Source organism: Eriocheir sinensis, chromosome 39 (genome assembly GCF_024679095.1).
Source record: "Eriocheir sinensis breed Jianghai 21 chromosome 39, ASM2467909v1, whole genome shotgun sequence".
Taxonomy (NCBI): domain Eukaryota; kingdom Metazoa; phylum Arthropoda; class Malacostraca; order Decapoda; family Varunidae; genus Eriocheir; species Eriocheir sinensis.
In genome coordinates, this window is record NC_066547.1 from 13,842,060 (window position 1) to 13,862,059 (window position 20,000).

Consider the following 20,000-nt stretch of genomic DNA (forward strand, 5'->3'; position numbering starts at 1 on the left):
ACCACCACCACCCCGTACACACCCAATTAATCCCGTTAATGATGCTTACACCTGATGCTACTTCACCTTCTCTTACCTTTCCATCCCCCCTCCCCTCTCTACCCTCTCCCCCTCTAACCCCCTCCCCTCTCCCCTTGAACCCCCTACCCCCCTCCCTTAACATTCATTGGTGGGTCTATCACTAATTATCTACTTTCCACATTCCCAGTCTGTAAGGAGGGGGACGGAGGGGAGGGAGGGTAGGCGAGGGAGGGAAAGGGAGAGTAGGAAGAGATGCATCTGGTGTGGAGATAAGAATTATGGATAAGGGAGGGAAGGGTAGTGGGAGAGGGAGGGAGAGAAAGGAAGATAGGGAGATAATGAGGAAGGATGGAAGAAAGGGTGCACTGAGAGAGAAAGGGAAGGAGAGAGGGATGAATGGAGGGAGAGGGAGAGGGGAAAAAGAGAAGGAGAGAGGGATGAATGGAGGAGGAGAGGGAAGGAGAGAGGGATGAATGGAGGGAGAGGGGAAAGAGAAAGGGAAGGAGAGTGAGAAGAATGGAGGGAAGGACGGAGACACAGGAGGGAAAGAGATAAAGGTAAGGACGTAAAAAAGGAAAATGCAAAGGGAAAAAAGTGGGGAAAGGAAAAACTGCAAGAATGTGAGGAAAACAAGAAAAATAAGTAATGGCAATGGTGGTGGTGATGGTGGTGGTAGTGAAAGGGATGGAGAGTGAGGGGAAGATGAAAAAAATATATAAGGGGAAAAAATGCGGAAAAGATGAAGAAGGGAGATAATGAAGATGGACGGAGCATGAAGAGGCAAAAAAAAAAAAGGGAGTGATCAAGTTTTAGGTCAAGGAGGAAAGAGGAAAAAGACAAGCAGTAAAGAAACGAGGAAAAGCAGAACGAAGGAACTAAAGGTGAGAGGAAGCAGAGAAAATAAGAGAAGGAAGGAAAAGGGAAGGGAAGGACACGACGGGGAGGAAACAAAGGGAAAGAAAGCAAATGAAGGGAAAAGAAGGAAAACGGAAAGGGGAAAACAGGGAGGAAAAAAGAAAGGAGAGGCAGGTGAAAGGAAGGGAAGAGAGGGAAGATGGAGGAGTGAGGATAAAGAGAGTGGACAGAAAGGAAGTATAAGGAAGAGGAAGGGAAGAAGATGGGATAGAAAGTAGAAGAATGAAAAGAAAAGGAGAAGAGAAGGTAAAAAGAGTGATGAGAAAGAAAAGATAGAGATTAGAATGGACGGATGGAAAGAAAAAAATGAATAACTACACGAATTGAAAACTGAAAGAAGAAAACAAAATCTAATAAAACGCAAATAATAAAGAAAACGATTGCATATGGAGGTTATAGAGGTGTGTGAAGGGGGTGTATTAGATTGAACAAAACAAAACAAAATCTAATAAAACGCAAATAATAAAGAAAACGATTGCATATGGAGGTTATAGAGGTGTGTGAAGGGGGTGTATTAGATTGAACAAAACAAAACAGAACAAGACACGGAAACAAAATCTAATAAAACGCACGCAATAAAGAAAACAATTATATATGGAGGTCATAGAGGTGTGTGAAGGGGGTGTAAGAGACTGAACAAACTGAGGATGGCAGGAAGAGAGGTGAACAGACGTCGTATTAACACTCATTATCAGTTATGTGGCTAATTTGGCTTTTTAATTCCATCGCTGGGACGGAGATAGTTACGAGTGTTGGATATTCACGGAGCTAAGACTTTTTTTTTTTTTTACAGTAAAGGAGACGGATCAAGGGCAAAAAAAATAAAGAAAACAACAATGAAAGAAAGCCCGCAAATCAATGTTCCTATAAAAAGAGTTGAGAGGAGTGGCCAAAAGAGAGGTCAATTTCGGGAGGAGAGGTGCATGTTCCAAACTCTCCTCAGTCGTAAACTCAGTCGTAAAGAATAATAATTAAAAAAATCAACACTAACTAAACACGCCTTGAAATATGGGTGAAAAAACGATACATCAGCCACATTATTATTGATGAAGACTAATATGAAGAAAGGAAAGAAGGAAGGAGGGAGAATGTGTAATGAAGGAAGAAAGGAAAGAAGGAAGGAGGGAGAATGTGTAATGAAGGAAGAAAGGAAAGAAGGAAGGAGGGAGAATGTGTAAGGAAGGAAGAAAGGAAAGAAGGAAGGAGGGAGAATGTGTAATGAAGGAAGAAAGGAAAGAAGGAAGGAGGGAGAATGTGTGATGAAGGAAGAAAGGAAAGAAGGAAGGAGGGAGGAGGAAAACGATGAGATGAATGGGCACAAAGTGAAGGCGAAAGGAAAAGAAAATGAGAAATGATTATAAAAGAAAAGAAAGACTTACCCCACACCTGTACCGGGGCAGGTGAGGCTGGTCCTCTGACACACTGACGTCCCGCACAGCCAGGTAGTTGTGGCCGTCCTCCCCGGGCCACGATCCCAGGCACTGCAACCCGCGGCCTGGAGGAGGAGAAAGTCACGCTCACCTCAGCTCACCTCGGCTCATCTTAGCTTACTTTGGCTCATCTCGTCTCCCTTTAGTTCACCTCAGCTCATCTCGGCTCACCTTAGCTTACTTTGGCTCATCTCGTCTCCCTTCAGTTCACCTCAGCTCACCTCGGCTCACCTTAGCTTACTTTGGGTCATCTCGTCTCCCTTAAGTACACTTCAGCTCACACACAGTAACATATCCCTTACTCAGACTCAACACACACACACACACACACACACTAAAAAAATATCTGCTCTACTCACTGAAGGGGACGGCGCTGAAGGAACAGTCTCGATAGGTCACGTTGTAGCCAAACCCGTGGGGGCAGTTGGACATCTCGGAGGTAGGGAGGGAGCAGGACCCCCCCGCCCCCCCGGCCCGCTCGTAGGTGAAGGTGTAGCGGCCGTCGAAAGGACACCCCACCACCCGCACCTCAGGCTCACCCCACACCGAGCGACTCTCTGTGGGTGGAGGGAGGCGGGGAGAATGTTACGTGACGGGGAGTGAAGGTGGAGGAGGGGGGTGTCTGGGTGGAAGAGGGATGTGATAGGATGCTGTAGAAGGGAGGGGAAGGTGAGGGGAAACAGATCGAGACAGAGAAACAGACACAGACAGAAACATAGAGAGAAACAGAGAGATAGCAAGAGTGAGAGAATGTGAGAGTTGAGGGCTTGGCCACTCACTCAAGGACACCAAAAGGACGGGCGTAAGGGCATGGGCGGCAGAGAGGATAAGAACTCAAGTACCACCTTCAAGTGACAGTAAGAGAGAGAGAGAGAGAGAAGGGAGAGAAGAGGAGGCTTACCCAGGTGTGGAAGGAGACGGAGAACAGGTGAGAGAGATCAAACGAGATGAAAATAGGCATAGCTAAGGTCAAGGCCATTATCGAGGGCGGGATAGGAGAAGGTGGTGTGTGGAGGGAAGGATTGAAGGGGGGATAAAGTGAGGGGTATTTTCAGGTGTGCATGTAGGTAAGAGTAATTAAGGTGAGGTGGGATGATGAGGTAAGTGAGTGGAGCGCAGGATGGGATGCTTGTGATGATTAACGATGTTGATGATGATGATGATATTGAAAGTGAAGGAGAAGGGATATAAAAGGAAGGAAGAGCAGGATATGTGAAAAGGAAGAAAAAAAGGAGGGAGGTAGAAAAGGAGGAAAGAATGTGTAGAGAAGACAGGAAGGAGGGAAGAAAGGAAGGAAGGAAGAAAGAAAGGAAGGAAGAAAGAAAGGAAGGAAGAGGAGGAAAGAAAGGAAGGAACGAAGAAAGAAAGAAAGAAAGAAAGGAAGGAAGGAAGGCAGTAAGAAAAGAAGGAAGAAAGGAACGAAGGAAGGAAGGAAGAGGAGGGAGGAAAGAAAAGAGGGTAGCAAAGAAAAAAAGAAAACAGAAATAAAGAAAGAGAAGGAAGGAAGCAAAGAAGGAGGAATACCAAGATGGGAACGAGGGTCGCAAAAATGAAAAAATAATGGCAAAGAAAATTAAGGAAGATCACAAAAGGAAAGAAGGAAGAAAATAGAGTTACGACGTGAAGAGGTGATCAGCAGACTGTGAAAAAGGTAAACAAATGAAAGAAAATTGATATAGGATGAGAAGAAGGAGGAGATATAAAGAGATGAAGACTTGGTTTAAGAAGGAATGATAAAAAAGTATAAATATGGAAGAAAGATGATATAGGAATGGGAGGAAGAGAAGAATAAGATGAAATGCAGAAACAGAAAGGAAAATAAAAGGTGACTTAGAAAATGCAGAAATAGTAAAATAAATGAAAAGGAGCTGTAGAAAATTAAGTAAGAGAGAAAAAAATAAAAGATGAGATGGAGAAGTTAAGAGAGAAGAGATAAAAGGATACACAGAGAGGAGAGGAGAGGGAGGTAAAATATGAGAGGAGGGAAGGGAGGGAGAGAGGAGGAAAGGAGGAAGGATGTGAGAGGAAGGGAGGAGGTGAGAGAGAGAGAGAGAGAGAGAGAGAGAGAGAGAGAGAGAGAGAGAGAGAGAGAGAGAGAGAGAGAGAGAGAGAGAGAGAGAGAGAGAGAGAGAGAGAGAGAGAGAGAGAGAGAGAGAGAGAGAGAGAGAGAGAGAGAGAGAGAGAGAGAGAGAGAGAGAGAGAGAGAGAGAGTAGGTATCAAGCACAACAAAAGACGATTCAAAGAGGAGGAGGAGGAGGAGAAAATACAAACAAATACTAAACCTAACAGACTCCATTCCTTTCTTCAAGTATAGTTAAATAAAAGAAAATGAGAAACACACACACACACACACACACACTCACTATAGAGCATGAGCAGCGTGGCGCGGTTCTCGGCAATCTGTGCAGGTGTGGGGCAGGTTTGGAAGGCCGTGTCCTCCGAGGTGAAGCATTTTTGCAGGCCGGGCGTCCACACTTGTAGCACCTGGGCGGCCACAAGGCGAAGACTCACGCATTTGTAGCACTGGCTTACACCGGTGCTGCGAGGATGAGGGAAGGGCGGGGTGAGGGGGATGAAGAAAGAGAAGGGGGGGGGGGGGGTTCCATAGATTTACATAGAAAAGCAGACCACACAGACCCCATGGTCCAGACTAGGTGATCTGTCCTTCAACTTAAGTGATTCTACATTAATCAGATGGCTCCAAAACTTTGCATTAAGTTGAAGGAAGTGTGGGTCGAGCTTGTTTTTAAAGGAGTCAATTTTTTTTTTTTTCTCCTTTCTTAAAAATAGGTGTTACGTTAGGGGAGAGAGAGAGAGAGAGAGAGAGAGAGAGAGAGAGAGAGAGAGAGAGAGAGAGAGAGAGAGAGAGAGAGAGAGAGAGAGAGAGAGAGAGAGAGATAAAAGGGGTGGATTACATTGAGAGAGAAGGGTAGAGAGAAAGAGACAAAGGGTGGATAGAGAGACGGGATGGAGAGAGAGAAAGGGGGGATAGAGAGAGAAGAGGTGAAGGGGGAGAGCAAGGGTGAAGGGGGAGAGAAGGGATGAAGGGGAGAGGAGTGATGAGAAAAAAAAGAGGTGAAGAGAAACAGAGAGGATGTGAAGGGAAAGAATAGGGATGAAGGGGAATAGAAAGGGTGAGAGGAGAAAGCGTGGGTGAAGAGGAAGGAAAAGGTGAAGGGGGAGAATAAGGGTGAAGGAGGAGAGAAGGGGAGGAAATGACAAAGGGAAGGAATGGAGAGAGATGGGCTGGACCATACTGGACAGTGTGTGTGTGTGTGTGTGTGTGTGTGTGTGTGTGTAATAATAATAATAATAATAATAATAATAATAATAATAATAATAATAATAATAATAATAATAATAGGTTTATTAAAGTATGGCAGCCGTTAGGCTGAAAATATACAAATTAGAAATACAATAAACTATAATACTAAATAGGCTACACTAGAGGGGGAGGAGGGTTGTGTGTGTGTGTGTGTGTGTGTGTGTGTGTGTGTGTGTGTGTGTGTGTGTGTGTGTGTGTGTGTGTTTGTGTGATATATATATATATAGATATATATATATATATATATATATATATATATATATATATATATATATATATATATATATATATATATATATATATATATATATATATATATATATATATATATATATGATTCTTTATTACAGACTATTAGAAAATCGTATGAACAGGAACTCGAAGAATCTTGTGTTTACAAGAAAGGTTTATTCTTGGTCAAAGAAATTTTAAATATTTCTATAAGAGGAATAAGTTTGGGTAATGCAGTTTATCCTCTCTCTCTCTCTCTCTCTCTCTCTCCATATTCATATCTATGTATTGAGAGAGAGAGAGAGAGAGAGAGAGAGAGAGAGAGAGAGAGAGAGAGAGAGAGAGAGAGAGGAATAAAGTACATTACCTTAGCACAGTGGCTCCCAAACCCAAGGCCGCGACCCAAATGAGGGTTACGAGTGTTTCTGAGGGTCGCTGGAGGGTCTTGGATAATAGCCATAATTATAGTTACATCATACTATAAAGGCCGATTTATAGTAATTAACAGGTATGTCAAATTTAGATTTTTCAATAATGAAGTTCAATGACTTCAGTGGAACAGCATGAAGATTCTCCTGAACACATACTAACAAAAGCAGCGTCGCAATAAAGCACCCACACACATGAAGTACGGCACATTATGTGCGTAGCATTCACGTATAATACTCGTCTACCGAGCAGACATCGAGGAGGCGGAGGATAAAATCATAAATATCTGAAAGCATTACATATAGAAGACTGTATTTAAGGCGGCAACCAGAAAGGTTTGGGACCACTGCACTGACATCTCATTCTCATAAAAATATTTAAAATTCCTTTGACCAGGTATAAACCTTTCTTGTAAACTCAAAATTTTTAAAGTTCCTGTTCATACGATTTTCTCATTTTCTGTGATAAAGAATCAACTCCCTTCTAGAAAATAAGCAGATCTCTCTCTCTCTCTCTCTCTCTCTCTCTCTCTCAGGATTGCCCGGCTAGCTCAGTCGGTAGAGCATGAGACTTAATTTCAGGGTCGTGGGTTCGAGCAGTTCGAGGCACACGTTGGGCGGCAATCGTTTTTAGCGCACTTGGTCCATGAGTTCGAACCTCGGGCCCGGTGGAGACATGATGTGTATGTACGTACTTAACAAAGAGTGGTATAGGGACCAAAGCATCTATTAGTATTTCTATTTGGTGATAAAGTCACTATGACCTGTTCATGTGACATTATGCTACAACTATGTAACACACACACACACACACACACACACACACACACCTGTCGGCCAGGATCACGGTGTCGTCCCGCCTCCGGTGACACACGCCCCACTCCTGCACGACGTCGTTGTGGATCGTGATGTTCTGGTAGGTGATGGACGCCGCCGCCACGCCCCGCCTGCCGCCAATCACTCCCTGGAAGCCCTCGCTGGTCACCTGAGTCTCCCACACGCCCTGCAGCTCCCCGGGGAAGTAACACACGCACGACCCTGCACAGGAAAACGAACACAAGTTTATACACATTGTGGGAAATAGAAATACAAGACTGGAAGTATGAATAAGAATATTGTGTGCAAAACATGATTCTAATACATACACCACACAAAGCAAAACATCCGGGTTACCACAGTTTACCATCCACAGGTCTCCCCAGGTACCCATTTATCGACCAGCCCGAAGGAGGGAGCGGGGCAAAAAGAGCAATGAAGCAAGACTGCCTCACTTCTGTAACGTCATGCCCTCTCATTCATTTCTTCCTCCAAGCTCATATATCCTGTGACGTCACTTAAAATGCGCAGAGTGGTGAGGTAAGGGGGATCGAGACTACCTGGTGCTTCTTCAACCATGGACTAACCTACCTCCCAGACCCCGAAACAATCACCACCCCTACCACCACGCCCCCTCCCCCACACAGACCCCCCCCCCCCCTCCAGGACCAACCCGCCCAGCACGCCTGGCCCCACCAACACCAACACGCCAACACATAGGTAAGATCTCGTAAGCATTTTTTTAATTTACGTACACACTCTGAATGACAAAATCGTAATCATACACACAAATATACATACATACATGTATCCATACTTTCACACACAAAGAAACAGACAAACAAAGATAAACAAACAAACATTCACACAAGCAAACAACAAAACTTGCGCACACACACACACACACACACACACACACACACACACACACACGTGACGACGCATATGTACACACACAGTAGGGGGCTAGCACTGTGTTGCCCCAAGGGTCAGGTGGCTAGGTGGTGTAATGGATAGTGTTGCTACTTGGCTAAAAGTGGCCCAGGGTTCGAGTCCCGGCCAAGGGGAAGGAAGCTGACACGCGTCCATCCATCTCGTTACAAGTATTTTTATTGGACACCAGAATCTCTCTCTCTCTCTCTCTCTCTCTCTCTCTCTCTCTCTCTCTCTCTCTCTGTCAGGTGGTATTAATCTTAAAAGCGTGCCACCTTGCAAATTTTTAAGCCAACAGTCTCTCTCTCTCTCTCTCTCTCTCTCTCTCTCTCTGATACACACACACACACACACACACACACACACACACACACACTGGGAGACGAGCCAAATATTACACGCCAAAAAAAAAAAAAAAAAAAAAAAACGGAAAAACAACAAAAAATAACAAAATAGTCATGAACGTCTAAAGTAATTGATTCTGCAAGTTGACGAAATTAAACCTTCTCAAGCCTTTATTATCTTTCTATCCCTTTTTTCTATTCCTTTTTCTGTCTATCCCAATATGTCCCAATAAATCTTTCTATCTCTTTTTTGTCTATCCTAATCATTCTTATCTATTCCTCTATATGTTTCTATCCCTGTATCTGTCTATCCCTATCTGTCCCTAATCATCCCTATCTATCCCTCTCTCTATATCTTTCTATCCCTTTCTTTCGATCCTTTTTTTTCTGTTCCTTTCTATCTGTTTATCCCTATCTGTCCCTATACATCTTTCTCTTTTTTTTCTCTCTCTGACCCTAATTATCCCTTTCTATCCCTCTCTCTATATCTTTCTATCCCTTTCTTTCGATCTTTTTTTTCTGTTCCTTTATATCTGTTTATCCCTGTCTGTCCCTATACATCTTTCTCTCTTTTTTTATCTCTGGCCCTAATCATCCCTTTCTATCCCTCTCTCTATATCTTTCTATCCCTTTCTTTATCCCCTTCGCTGCCCGCCACAATAATGAGCTGATCTTACAAAATGTGGAACTGACCATATAATTATAAGAGATGATACACGCTTTATTATACATTATAGATGGGAGGAAGATGATAGATGGATAGATAGGTAGACAGAGAGATAGATAGATAAAGAGAGATGTAACGGGACGGGTGAGAGAGGGAGAGAGAAAGAAAATGAAGGGAAGATATAGAAGATAGGAAGTATAGTAGAGGAAATACGCTATGGAGGTCACACTTGGAGAGAGAAAAAGATAGATAGATATAGATAGGTAGATAGATAAAGAGATAGACAAAACTGGATATATATAGATAGATAAAGAGATAGACAAAACTGGATATATATAGATAGATAGATAGATGAGGAAAAGAATCACAGTAAGATAGATAGATGTAGAAATAGATACAGATAGATAGATAAATAGATCGACAGGTAAATGGATAAAGAGGAAGAGAAACAATAAAAGACAGAGACAGACACAGACATACAGAGAGACGAACTTAAGAAGAAAAAAAATATGCAGAGAATGGCAAAAAAAAAAAAAAAAAAAAAAAAATTAAGTACAGTCATCGGTATTCGCGTCCTAACCAGTCACGAGCAGTGTGTGTGTGTGTGTGTGTGTGTGTGTGTGTGTGTGTGTGTGTCCCTCTTCTTTCATGTGCATCCTCCCTTCGTAAATATTATCCTTAAACGCAGCCTCCCCTCTCTCTCTCTCTCTCTCTCTCTCTCTCTCTCTCTCTCTCTCTCTCTCTCTCTCTCTCTCTCTCTCTCTCTCTCTCTCTCTCTCTCTCTCTCCTTTTATTTGTATATATTATTGTATCTTTTTTTCTTTTTTTTCTAGTTCCATTTATCTATGTTCCTTCCCTCCTCCTCTGCATCATCATCTACCTGTTCTGTCTTCAATATCTTCATCTAGGTATCTCTCTTCTACTATCTTCTTGTGCATCCTCTTTTCCTTCGTCTTCTTCACTGTCCTTTTATCAATATCTGTTCTTTCCCCTCTACACCGTCTGCCTGTTACTTTTCTTTATTCCCACCATGTTTTATGCATCCCTATACCTTCTTCTACCTTCTTCTACAATCTCTTCTTCTGACCTTTTCTCTCGTCGTCATCCAGGGTCTTATCAATGTTCCTTTCCTCCCATTTCCCTGTTTTCTCTTCCTGAATTTCTCCATATCCTCACAGTGTTTTATCTATCTCTCTGCCTTCTTCTACCTTCTTCTCCACCCTCTTCTTCTAACTTTTTCTCTCGTCGTCATCCAGGGTATTATTTTATCGATGTCCCTTTCTTCCCAACTCTCTACTACATCATAATATCCCTGTTTTCTCCTTCTTTAACTCGATTCATAACCTCACTGTATTTTATCTATCTCTCTACCTTCTTCTACTTTATTCTCTACCCTCTTCTTTTGACCTCTTCTTCAGCAGGGTCCTTAATCTATGTTCCTCTCCTAACCCGTCTACATCATCAACTTCTCGACTCCCTGACAGCTTATCACTCATTACGACGTCAAGAACCCACCATGTATAGATGTAGCGTGTATGACCTTGCTGGGGTGCTACGGTCATTGCAAGGGTGGTGGTCAAGGGGGTGGCGGCAGTGGTGGTGGCGGAAGTAGTTGTGGTTATTGTAGTTGTAGTAGTTGTAGTAGTAGTAATGGTAGACGAAAAAAAAGGACAAAAAGAACAAGGAAGACAAGAAAAGAACAATAACAAGAAGAAGAAAAACAAGCATAGGGACAAGAGGAAGAAGAAGAAGAAGAAGAAGAAATACAAAGACGAAAAAGAAAAAGAAGAAAAAAAAAAGCTAGTTGTTACTGTTCTTGTTCTTGTCGTAATTAGTACAGCATAGCATTAGTAACATTAAATTTTGTAGTCAGCAGTAGTAGCAGTAGTAGTAGCAGTAGTAGTAACAGCAGTAGTAGCAGCAGCAGCGTACACCATTGCCCTACAACGCCACAAAACACGATAGTAGGAGTCCGGCACGTAGACACACACACACACACACACACACACACACACACACACACACACACACACAGACAGGGCGAGGCTCATCCCAGACCCAGCTATAACCAAGAGGCGTACCCTGCTCTCAAAATAACCTTCCCCTGCCGCCCCCCTCGCCCCCTGCCAGCCAGACGACCAAGAGGGGGGGGAAGGGGGAGGAAAAGGGGGCGTGTGGGAGTGGCCAGACAAGGGTGGGAGGAGAAGGTCGTGGGAGAGAGAGGTGGAAGTGTGTGGGAGGGAGGAAAGGAGGGATATATATGTGGGAGAGAGAGAGATGATGTGTGGAAGGGAAGTGGATGGGAGGGAGATGATAGAGAGACGGATAGATAAGGAGAGATGTGATGGGAGGGGAATTTATGTGGGAGAGAGACGGAGAGAGAAATATATGAAAAGGGGAGGTATAGGAGGAAGATAATATGTATGGCAGAGAGGAAATAGGAGAGAAAGACGTGAATAGCGGGTTATACAAATATGGGAGAGGGAGATTTGAGAAAGGGAAGGCATAAGAGAGGGAGATGATGATGGGGGTAGATAGGGAGATGGGAAGGAAGGGCTGATGGAGGGAGATGCGAGGGAGAAAGGGAGATGAAACCGCGATAAAAGGAGGAGACTGGGAGGAGGAGGAGGAGGAGGAGGAGAACGAGAGAGGTAAATATGTGAATGAAGGAATGGAGAGAGAGAGAGAGAGAGAGAGAGAGAGAGAGAGAGAGAGAGAGAGAGAGAGAGAGAGAGAGAGAGAGAATCACGACGTAGAGGAAGAAAAATTGAGTAGCAAGATAAGGGTGGATATGGACCAACTAACAAAGGAGGAGGAGGAGGAGGAGGAGGAGGAGGAGGAGGAGGAGGAGGAGGAAGCAATCACATACCTTCTTCCTCCACTTCCTCGACCTTACCTCAATCTCTTCTACACTTCCTCCTCCTCCTCCTCCTCCTCCTCCTCTTCCTGTCACATTTCACGGGCGCCGGCTCTCACCTACACTTCCATCTCTGCTTCACCCTCCTTTCTCCAATACTTCCTCTCTCCCTCCCACACCCTTCCTCTTTCCTCCCTTTCTCCCTCAATCCGTCAGACATTCATCCCCCCTCTTCTCTTCCGCTCCCCTTGTCTTCCTTCCTTTCCTCCCTCCCTCTCTTCCTTGCTTCCTGTATTACTTCAACTTTCCCATTCTTCTTCATTCTCTACATCTTTTTTTTCGTTTTTTTTTAATCTATCGTCTCTCCATGGCTCTCTATTTTCTTTCGTTTCTTCCTTCCTGTATTACTTAAACTTTCTCCTTCTCTTTGATTCTCTCTGTATCTTCTTTCTTCTCATGTCTTTTTTATTTTTCACATTCGTTCATCTTATTATTACTGTCTTTCTGCATTTCTCTTATTTTCCTTCCTTCCTTCCACTTTCGTTATCTAAAAATCACTGTCTCTCTGCGTTTCTCTTATTTTCCTCATTCCTTCCTTTCTTTCTGCATAATTTTAACTTTACCCTTCTCCCTCATTCTCTTCCACTCTTCTTTTATTTCGCATATCTTTTAACTTTTCACTTTCGCCCTTATTAAAATCATTGTTCTTTTACTTTTTTATCTTCCTTTCTTTCAATATTACTCGACTTTCAGCATCTCCCTCATTTCCTTCCTCTTTTCTTACGTACCCCGCATTTCATTGAACTTTTCACTTACTCGCTTCTTTAAAATCATTCTAATCATGCGTATCTTTTTCCTTCTCCTCTATCTTTTTTTATTATCTCCTTTCACCCTCTTTTAACGTACTCCTTTTTAACTTTTCTACTTACTTTTACTTCTTTAAAAAAAATCATTCTATCATGCATCTTCTTTTTTCCTCCTCTATCTTTTTTTATTATCTCCTATCGTCCCCTTCTTCTCACTCCATATCTCATCTTATTTCACACTTTCTATATTTCCAAAGTTATTACCGTCTCGTATATACTATTTTTTTCCCACTCTACTTACTTTCATATCAACCTTCATACACACACAGTCCTTTCCCTTTCCATGTTTCACACTGCTTACTGGAAAAGACTCCTTCCTAATTTTGCTGATGTGAGAGTCAAAAGGTTGATGTTGTACGTGCGAGTTATACTTTTTACGATGTTGTGTTTGTATCTTTTTTTTTTTTTTTTGGGGGGGGGGGTGTATGGATGAGGCTCATTCTCTCTATCCCCTCTTCTTCTTTCTCTTCTTCTTTTTCTTCTTCCTCTTCTTCTTCTTCGTCTTCTTCTTTCCGTTTTTACCCTAAGCACTATCCCAATATCCCTCTTCATAACCTATTCCGACACATTCCTTTCCTCTTCTTACTCCTTACGTCATTTTGCTTCACATTTTCTACCTTATCAATGTCATTAACACGTTTATTTTTCTTTGTTTTCCTCTCCTCTATTCTCCTCATATATTTACTAACCTCCATACTCATGCATCCCTCTCTCTCTCACTTACTATCCCGTCCCTCCCTCCTCTCCATTTCTTTCCCTTCCTATCCCTTCCTTCCTCCCCTCCACCCCCTCTTCCTCCTCCTCTGATACCTCTCACAAACCTATTTTTCCTTACTATTAATAGCTCAGAGGATGTTGGGCCGTGGATGTAAACAAAGGGGCCGCGGGGACAATCTCAGCCCAGGGACAAAGAGCAGGTGTGTGGACGGCCCAGTGATTCATATCGGACGCGGGACCTCAATTACTCGAGTTAGCGGTCCGAGGGTAAGGACAGGATTGACCCCCCCCCTCCTTCCCACCCCACCGCTACCACCACCATCACCACCACCACCAGGTTTCCGGTTGTATAGGGAGACGGGAGGGAAGGGAAGGAAAGAAAATAAGGCTGAAAAGGAGTGGTGGTGAGGTGGTGATTAGGGAGAAAAGGAAGTGCAGGAGGAAAAGGAAGAGGAGGAGGAGGAGGAAAGGGAGGTGGAAGAGGATGGAAGGGAGGTAAGACGAGAGAGAAAAGAAGAGGGAAAAAAGATTTGTTTGGTAAGATTATGAAAGAGGGAGATGAAGATGGAGGTCAGAAGAAGTAGAAGTAGAAGAAGAAAAAGAAGAAGAAGAAGAAGAAGAAAAAGAAGAAGAAAAAGAGAAGAAAAAGAAAAAAGATGAAAAAAGAAGAAAAAGAAGAAGAAAAAAGAAGAAGAAAAAGAAATAGAAGCAGAAGAAGAAAAAGAAGAAAAAGAAGAAGAAGAAGAAGAAGAAGAAGAAGAAGAAGAAGAAAAAGAAGAAGAGATCTCTCGAAAGATCAAAATTTGGTAAAAGGAAGGAAAAGATCGAGGAACTTGGAAGTGAGAAAAGGAAGGAGAGGAAATTAGAAGAGAAGAAGAGGAAGAAGAGGAATGAGGGTGCTGAGATGAAGGGAGAAAAGATTGACTTGGTAAAAGGAAGGAAAAGGGAGAAGATGGAGGTGAGAGAATGATGAAGAGGAAATTAGGGGAGGAGGAGGAGGAGGAGGAGGAGGAGGAGAAGGAAAGGGAATTGCGAGACGAAAAGTAAGTGACTGATGTTGAAAAACGAAAGGTGGAAAAAAAAGAGGGAGAGGAAAATGAAGATGAAGGAAGGAAGGGGATGAGAAAGATGAAAAGAGGAGGAGGAGGAGGAGGAGGAGGAGGAAAGGGGTTACAAGACCAAAAGAAGATGGGAAAAAGAGGAAGAGGCAAATGGAAACGAAGGAAAGAAGGGAATGAGAAAGATGAAAGGAGGAGGAGGAGGAGGAGGAGGAGGAGGAGGAGGAGGAGCAAGAACTGTGTTACGAGATGAAAGGGAAAAGACTTGGATAAAAAAGAAGGAAGGTGGAAGGAGGAAGAGGAATAAGGAGATGGAGAAGAAATATATGAAGGAGGAGAAGGAGGACAGGGAGGAGGAGGAGGAGGAGGAAGAGGACTAAGGACAACGGACATATTAAAGGGAGGTGAAGCATAGCAGAGAGAGAGAGAGAGAGAGAGAGAGAGAGAGAGAGAGAGAGAGAGAGAAGGATACGGCACGTGCTTCGCCCAAGGTTGTGGTTGAGGAGGATGGTGGCTGGGAAATCTGTCACCCGTAATTCCCCTACCCCCCTCTCTCTCTCTCTCTCCTCCCTAGTCTTCAAATCCCTTTCCTTAAACCTTCCTCAGCCTCTTTTAATCCTCCTTCATTCCCTTTCTTTCAATCTGCGTGGGGATCATCCTTATATCCTCATCCCCTCATCCCCTCATCCTCTTCATCCCCTCATTATCCCCAGGCAGAGTATCGACGTATCTAATCGGAAAATGGCGAGGGATGGGGCAGTGGGGGAGGGGGAGGAGGGGGGGGAGGAGGGGGTAGTATTAAAGGTGGTTTTAATATGGGTTCGCAAAGACAATAGGTAGGTTGGTAAGGTGGTGGGTGGAGGGTAGTGGTAGTGATGATGTTGTGGTGGTGATTGTGGTGGTGATGGTAATGGTGTTTAATGTCTTGTAGTAGTAGTAGTAGTAGTAGTAGTAGTAGTAGTAGTAGTAGTTGTCGTAGTAATCATTCTTCTTTCGACAGCTAAACCATTGAGAGAGAGAGAGAGAGAGAGAGAGAGAGAGAGAGAGAGAGAGAGAGAGAGAGAGAGAGAGAGAGAGACACACGCGTCTGTCAACTATAAATAACCCATCAATTAACCTTTAGTAATACTCAACGTCAAGGGCCAGAGAGGATGGGAAGGGCCGTAAAGGAAAAGAAGAAGACGAAAGGGAGCTTCTCGTTACAGCCCACATTCTCAAACCCTTCGACGCTCACAAGTATTTTCTAAGGCCACAAAACAGATTAGTCGGGTTCTCTATCGCGCTTTTCACATTCACGGTGCAGAAGCCTTGTCAAACTATCACCAGCCTCATAAAGCTAACCATGGAAATACCCACAACCTCTACGAAACCCCTTTAAAATGTAGGTGTGTAAGCCCCGACTGTTTGAGCATGTAGAACCACGCAACAAAACAAGGTAGAGAGGCGATTATTCGAGCATGTAAGATAAGTAAGGTTAAGATTAGTTACCTATGATGAAATACAGGGATGAGGTATTGGCGTGATGAAGCAGTATTATTAGTCGGGTTCTCTATCGCGCTTTTCACATTCACGGTGCAGAAGCCTTGTCAAACTATCACCAGCCTCATAAAGCTACTCATGGAAATACCCACAACCTCTACGAAACCCCTTTAAAATGTGAGTGTGTAAGCCCCGACTGTTTGAGCATGTCGAACCACGCAACAAAACAAGGTAGAGAGGCGATTATTCCAGTGAATAAGTGATTAGTTACCTATGATGAAATACATGGATGAGGTATCGGCGTAATGAATAAGTATTATCAGTATTATTAGGGGTTCAATTTCCTCTCTTCCTCAAGATAAGTATGTAATATGTAATAAGTATATTATTATCGGGTTCTCTATATGGTGCTTTCTCTATGGTGGCAGAAGCGTTCATGGTGCATCACTAGGCTCATATAAACTACCCATGGAAATACTCCTCTTTATCTTCCTTCTCTCCTTTGTTCTCCCTTTTTGCATTTATATTAGAGGTAACAAAAGGGATATTCGGGAGGTATTAAATTATGGGGTTTAAAATTTGTTACCTACGATGAAATACAGGGGTGAGGTATTAGCGTCACGAATCAGTATTACGGACAAGCTCATTCACCGTGCAAACAACAAGGTCATTATCACTATCATTACTGTTGAAGCTAATGCTGAGGGAAGCCGATGAGGACAAAAAAGGGGAGGTAGCAATTAGGGAGGTGATATATTATGGGGGTTCAATTTCCTCCTCTTCCTCCTCCTCTTTATCTTCTCTCTCTCCCTTTTCTTCCTCCTCTTTTCCCATTTATATTAGAGGGGAAAAAAAGGGGATATTCGGGAGGTGTTAAATTATGGGGGTTTTAATTTCCTCCTCTTTATCTTCCTTCTACATCCTTTTTTCCTCCCCTTTTTCCATTTATATAAGAGGGGAAAAAAAGGGGATATTTGGGAGGTGTTAAATTATGGGGTTTTTAATTTCCTCCTCTTCCTCCTCCTCTCTCTTCCTCTATTTTCTTTCCTCCTATTCCACATCTTCCACCTCTTTCTCTTTATCCTCCTCTTCCCAATAACATTTACAGCTCCTCGTTTTCTAATTGTATTTCTCCTACTCCTCTTCCTCTACTTTTTCTTCTTCCTTTTCCTCTTTTCTTTCTTTTTCGTTCTCCTTCTCTTCAATCTTTTCCTTTTCTTCTTTTTCGTTATGCTCTTTTTCCACCACTTTCCTTCTCTCTACTTCTTTTTCTTTTCTTCTTCATCTTCTGCTTCTTCTCCTTTTTCTTCTTCTAGCTTCATTATCGACCTCCTCTTTCACCACCAATATCACCACCACCACAACCACCACCACATCCTTCTCCTCCTCCTCCACCTCCTCCTCCTCCTCCTCCTCCTTCTGTGTAGCACGAGTTCGTACATATTTCTTCCTTGGACAGGTCACGGCGTGCTGCGGTGGGTGAAGGGAAAGAGGAGGGGAAGAGGAGGGAAGGAGGGGGGAGGAGGAGAGGAGGGAAGGAGGGGGGGAGGAGAAGAGGAGGGAAGGAGGGGGGGAGGGAAAGAGGAGGCGTGTGTGAGGGAGGGAGGGAGGAAGGTAAAGCGAGAAGAGAGAGAGAGAGAGAGAGAGAGAGAGAGAGAGAGAGAGAGAGAGAGAGAGAGAGAGAGAGAGAGAGAGGAATGATAAGTAACCAATATTAAGAAACGTCTATCAACGCAACTGATAAAAGGGAATGACTCAGACGACCACGTGTGTGTGTGTGTGTGTGTGTGTGTGTGTGTGTGTGTGTGTGTGTGTGTGTGTGCGTGCCACCGGAAGACATCTGCTGGGCGGCCCTCCATCGGGTGCCACTGATGCCGGGTGCCACGTGTCCCTCCCCCTTCTCCTCTTTCCAAGCGAAGGAGGAGGAGGAGGAGGAGGAGGAGGAGGAGGAAGGGGAGGATAAGAAGATGAAGAAGAAGAAGAAAAAGAAGATGATGATGATGATGAACAAAACAAGAACAAAAAAAGAAGAGGAAGAAGAAGAAGAAGAAGTAGAAAGAGGAGGAAAAGATGATGACTGAAGAGAAAACGACACAACAACAACAACAATAACTACTACTACTACTACTACTACTACTACTACTACTGAAACAAAAACAAACAGAGAGAGAGAGAGAGAGAGAGAGAGAGAGAGAGAGAGAGCGCACCCGCCACCACACGCCTGGCTGGGTCACGTGACATGACCTCATTAACGGGAACGCTCATAACTTTTCCTAAACACCCATCAAACTTACTACACACACACACACACACACACACACACACACACACACACACACACACACACATTTCCATCTCATCCATTTTTATCTGATTAATATTAAATTCTCTCTCTCTCTCTCTCTCTCTCTCTCTCTCTCTCTCTCTCTCTGAAAAGCGTAGTGAGAGAGGTCCGAAATGGAGAAGGAGGAGGAGGAGGAGGAGGAGGAGGAGGGAGATGAAAAACCAGACCACCTTTCTTCGCAAATCCTTCCCTCCTCCTCCTCCTCCTCCTCCTCCTTCTCTTCCTCCTCCTCCTCCTCCTCCACATCCTCTCCCTCCGTAGTCTGGCAGAACGCTCCTCCCTCCCTTCCTCCTTCCCTTCCTTCCTTCCTCTCGCTTCCTCCTTCCTTCCCTTCTATGAGCTTTTTTTTAACATCCTTCCTGTCTGTCTGTTTTCAGGTTCTCCCTCTACAAGTTTCGGGGCATTGTTTTCCTTATACTTTTTTTTCTTTATTTTTTTCTCTCTCCCTCCTTCCTTTTCTTTATTTGCTTATCTTCGTATTTATCTTTCCTATCGATTTTTGTCTCCTTCCGATTCCTCTTTCGTTACTGTTTTTTTTCTTATTTATCTTTCTTAGTTGTTTTGTCTCTTTTTCTACTTCTCTTTCGTTACTTGGTTTCCTACTTTGTTATTTCTTGCATTTTGTACATTTTACGTTATCATTTATCTCCATTTTATTTCTCTGCCTCTCTTCCGTTTTTTCCTTTTCTCTCTCCTTTCTTTTTTCGTTATGTATTTCTCTCATTCCTTCTTTCGTTTTTTCCTTCTTTCTTTTATCATTTTCATTTTTTTTTCATTCTAAATTTCTGTTCATTCCTTTTTTTCCTTCCTTCCCTTCTTCCTTTCTCTCCCTCCTTCCTTCTTTTCTTCTTTTTTTTCCTTCCCTATTTCCTTTATTTCCTTCCTCCCCTCCTTCCTTCTTTCATCCGTATTTTTCTATTCATTCTTTCTGTCCTTCCTCCCGCCCGGCTTTCTTTCTTCCTTTTTATCTTACTTCCTTTCCTCCTTCCATTCCTTTTTTATATTTTATCTATTTTTCACTGTAGATATTTTTTTCTTCCGTCACTGTACACCATTTCTTCTTCTTCCTCCTCAACCTATTTTCCTTTTTCCTATTCTTTATTCCCCATGTCTTCCTGTAACTTCCTTCCTCCATATCAAATTTTCTTCGTTAGTTCCTTCCTCCTCCATTTCCATTTCCTTATAGTCTCCCATTTTCGCTTCCTTCTTTCCCTTATTTCTTCACCCTCCTCTGCTGCCCCCCTTCCTCCTCCTCCTCCTCCTCCTGCTGCTCTACATACGCCAAACATGGAGGGGTTGGTCGACCACATGTCTTCTGGGGTGCCTAAGCCTCCTCCTCCTCCTCCTCCTCCTCCTTGGCTGTGGTGGTTTCCTCAAGAGGCTCTCAAGAGGAACCTTATAACAACACCTTGAAAACATCCCTCTTGAGTTAATCCTCCGAGCCAACAGGAAAGAAATAGATAAGAAGAAGAATAAATACAACGAAAATTTCAATCCAAATATCCACTTCGACCTGGAACGCCTGATAAAAAAAAATAATAATAGATAAATAAATGAATGAATAGTCT

The 20,000-nt window shown here is 43.3% G+C and overlaps 1 protein-coding gene across 2 annotated transcripts in view; it reads right to left on the bottom strand.

Moving 5' to 3' along the window:
• LOC127009040 (sarcoplasmic reticulum histidine-rich calcium-binding protein-like) overlaps window positions 1-20,000 on the bottom strand; it is a 68,531-nt gene that overhangs the window by 26,747 nt on the left and 21,784 nt on the right. For both annotated transcript variants that reach the window (XM_050881714.1, XM_050881715.1), the window contains exons 2-5: window positions 7,182-7,389; window positions 4,731-4,906; window positions 2,726-2,923; window positions 2,316-2,431 (exon numbers count right to left, since the gene is read on the bottom strand). In XM_050881714.1, coding sequence (XP_050737671.1) covers window positions 2,316-2,431; window positions 2,726-2,923; window positions 4,731-4,906; window positions 7,182-7,389 — 698 coding nt within the window. The remainder of the gene's footprint in view (window positions 1-2,315; window positions 2,432-2,725; window positions 2,924-4,730; window positions 4,907-7,181; window positions 7,390-20,000) is intronic.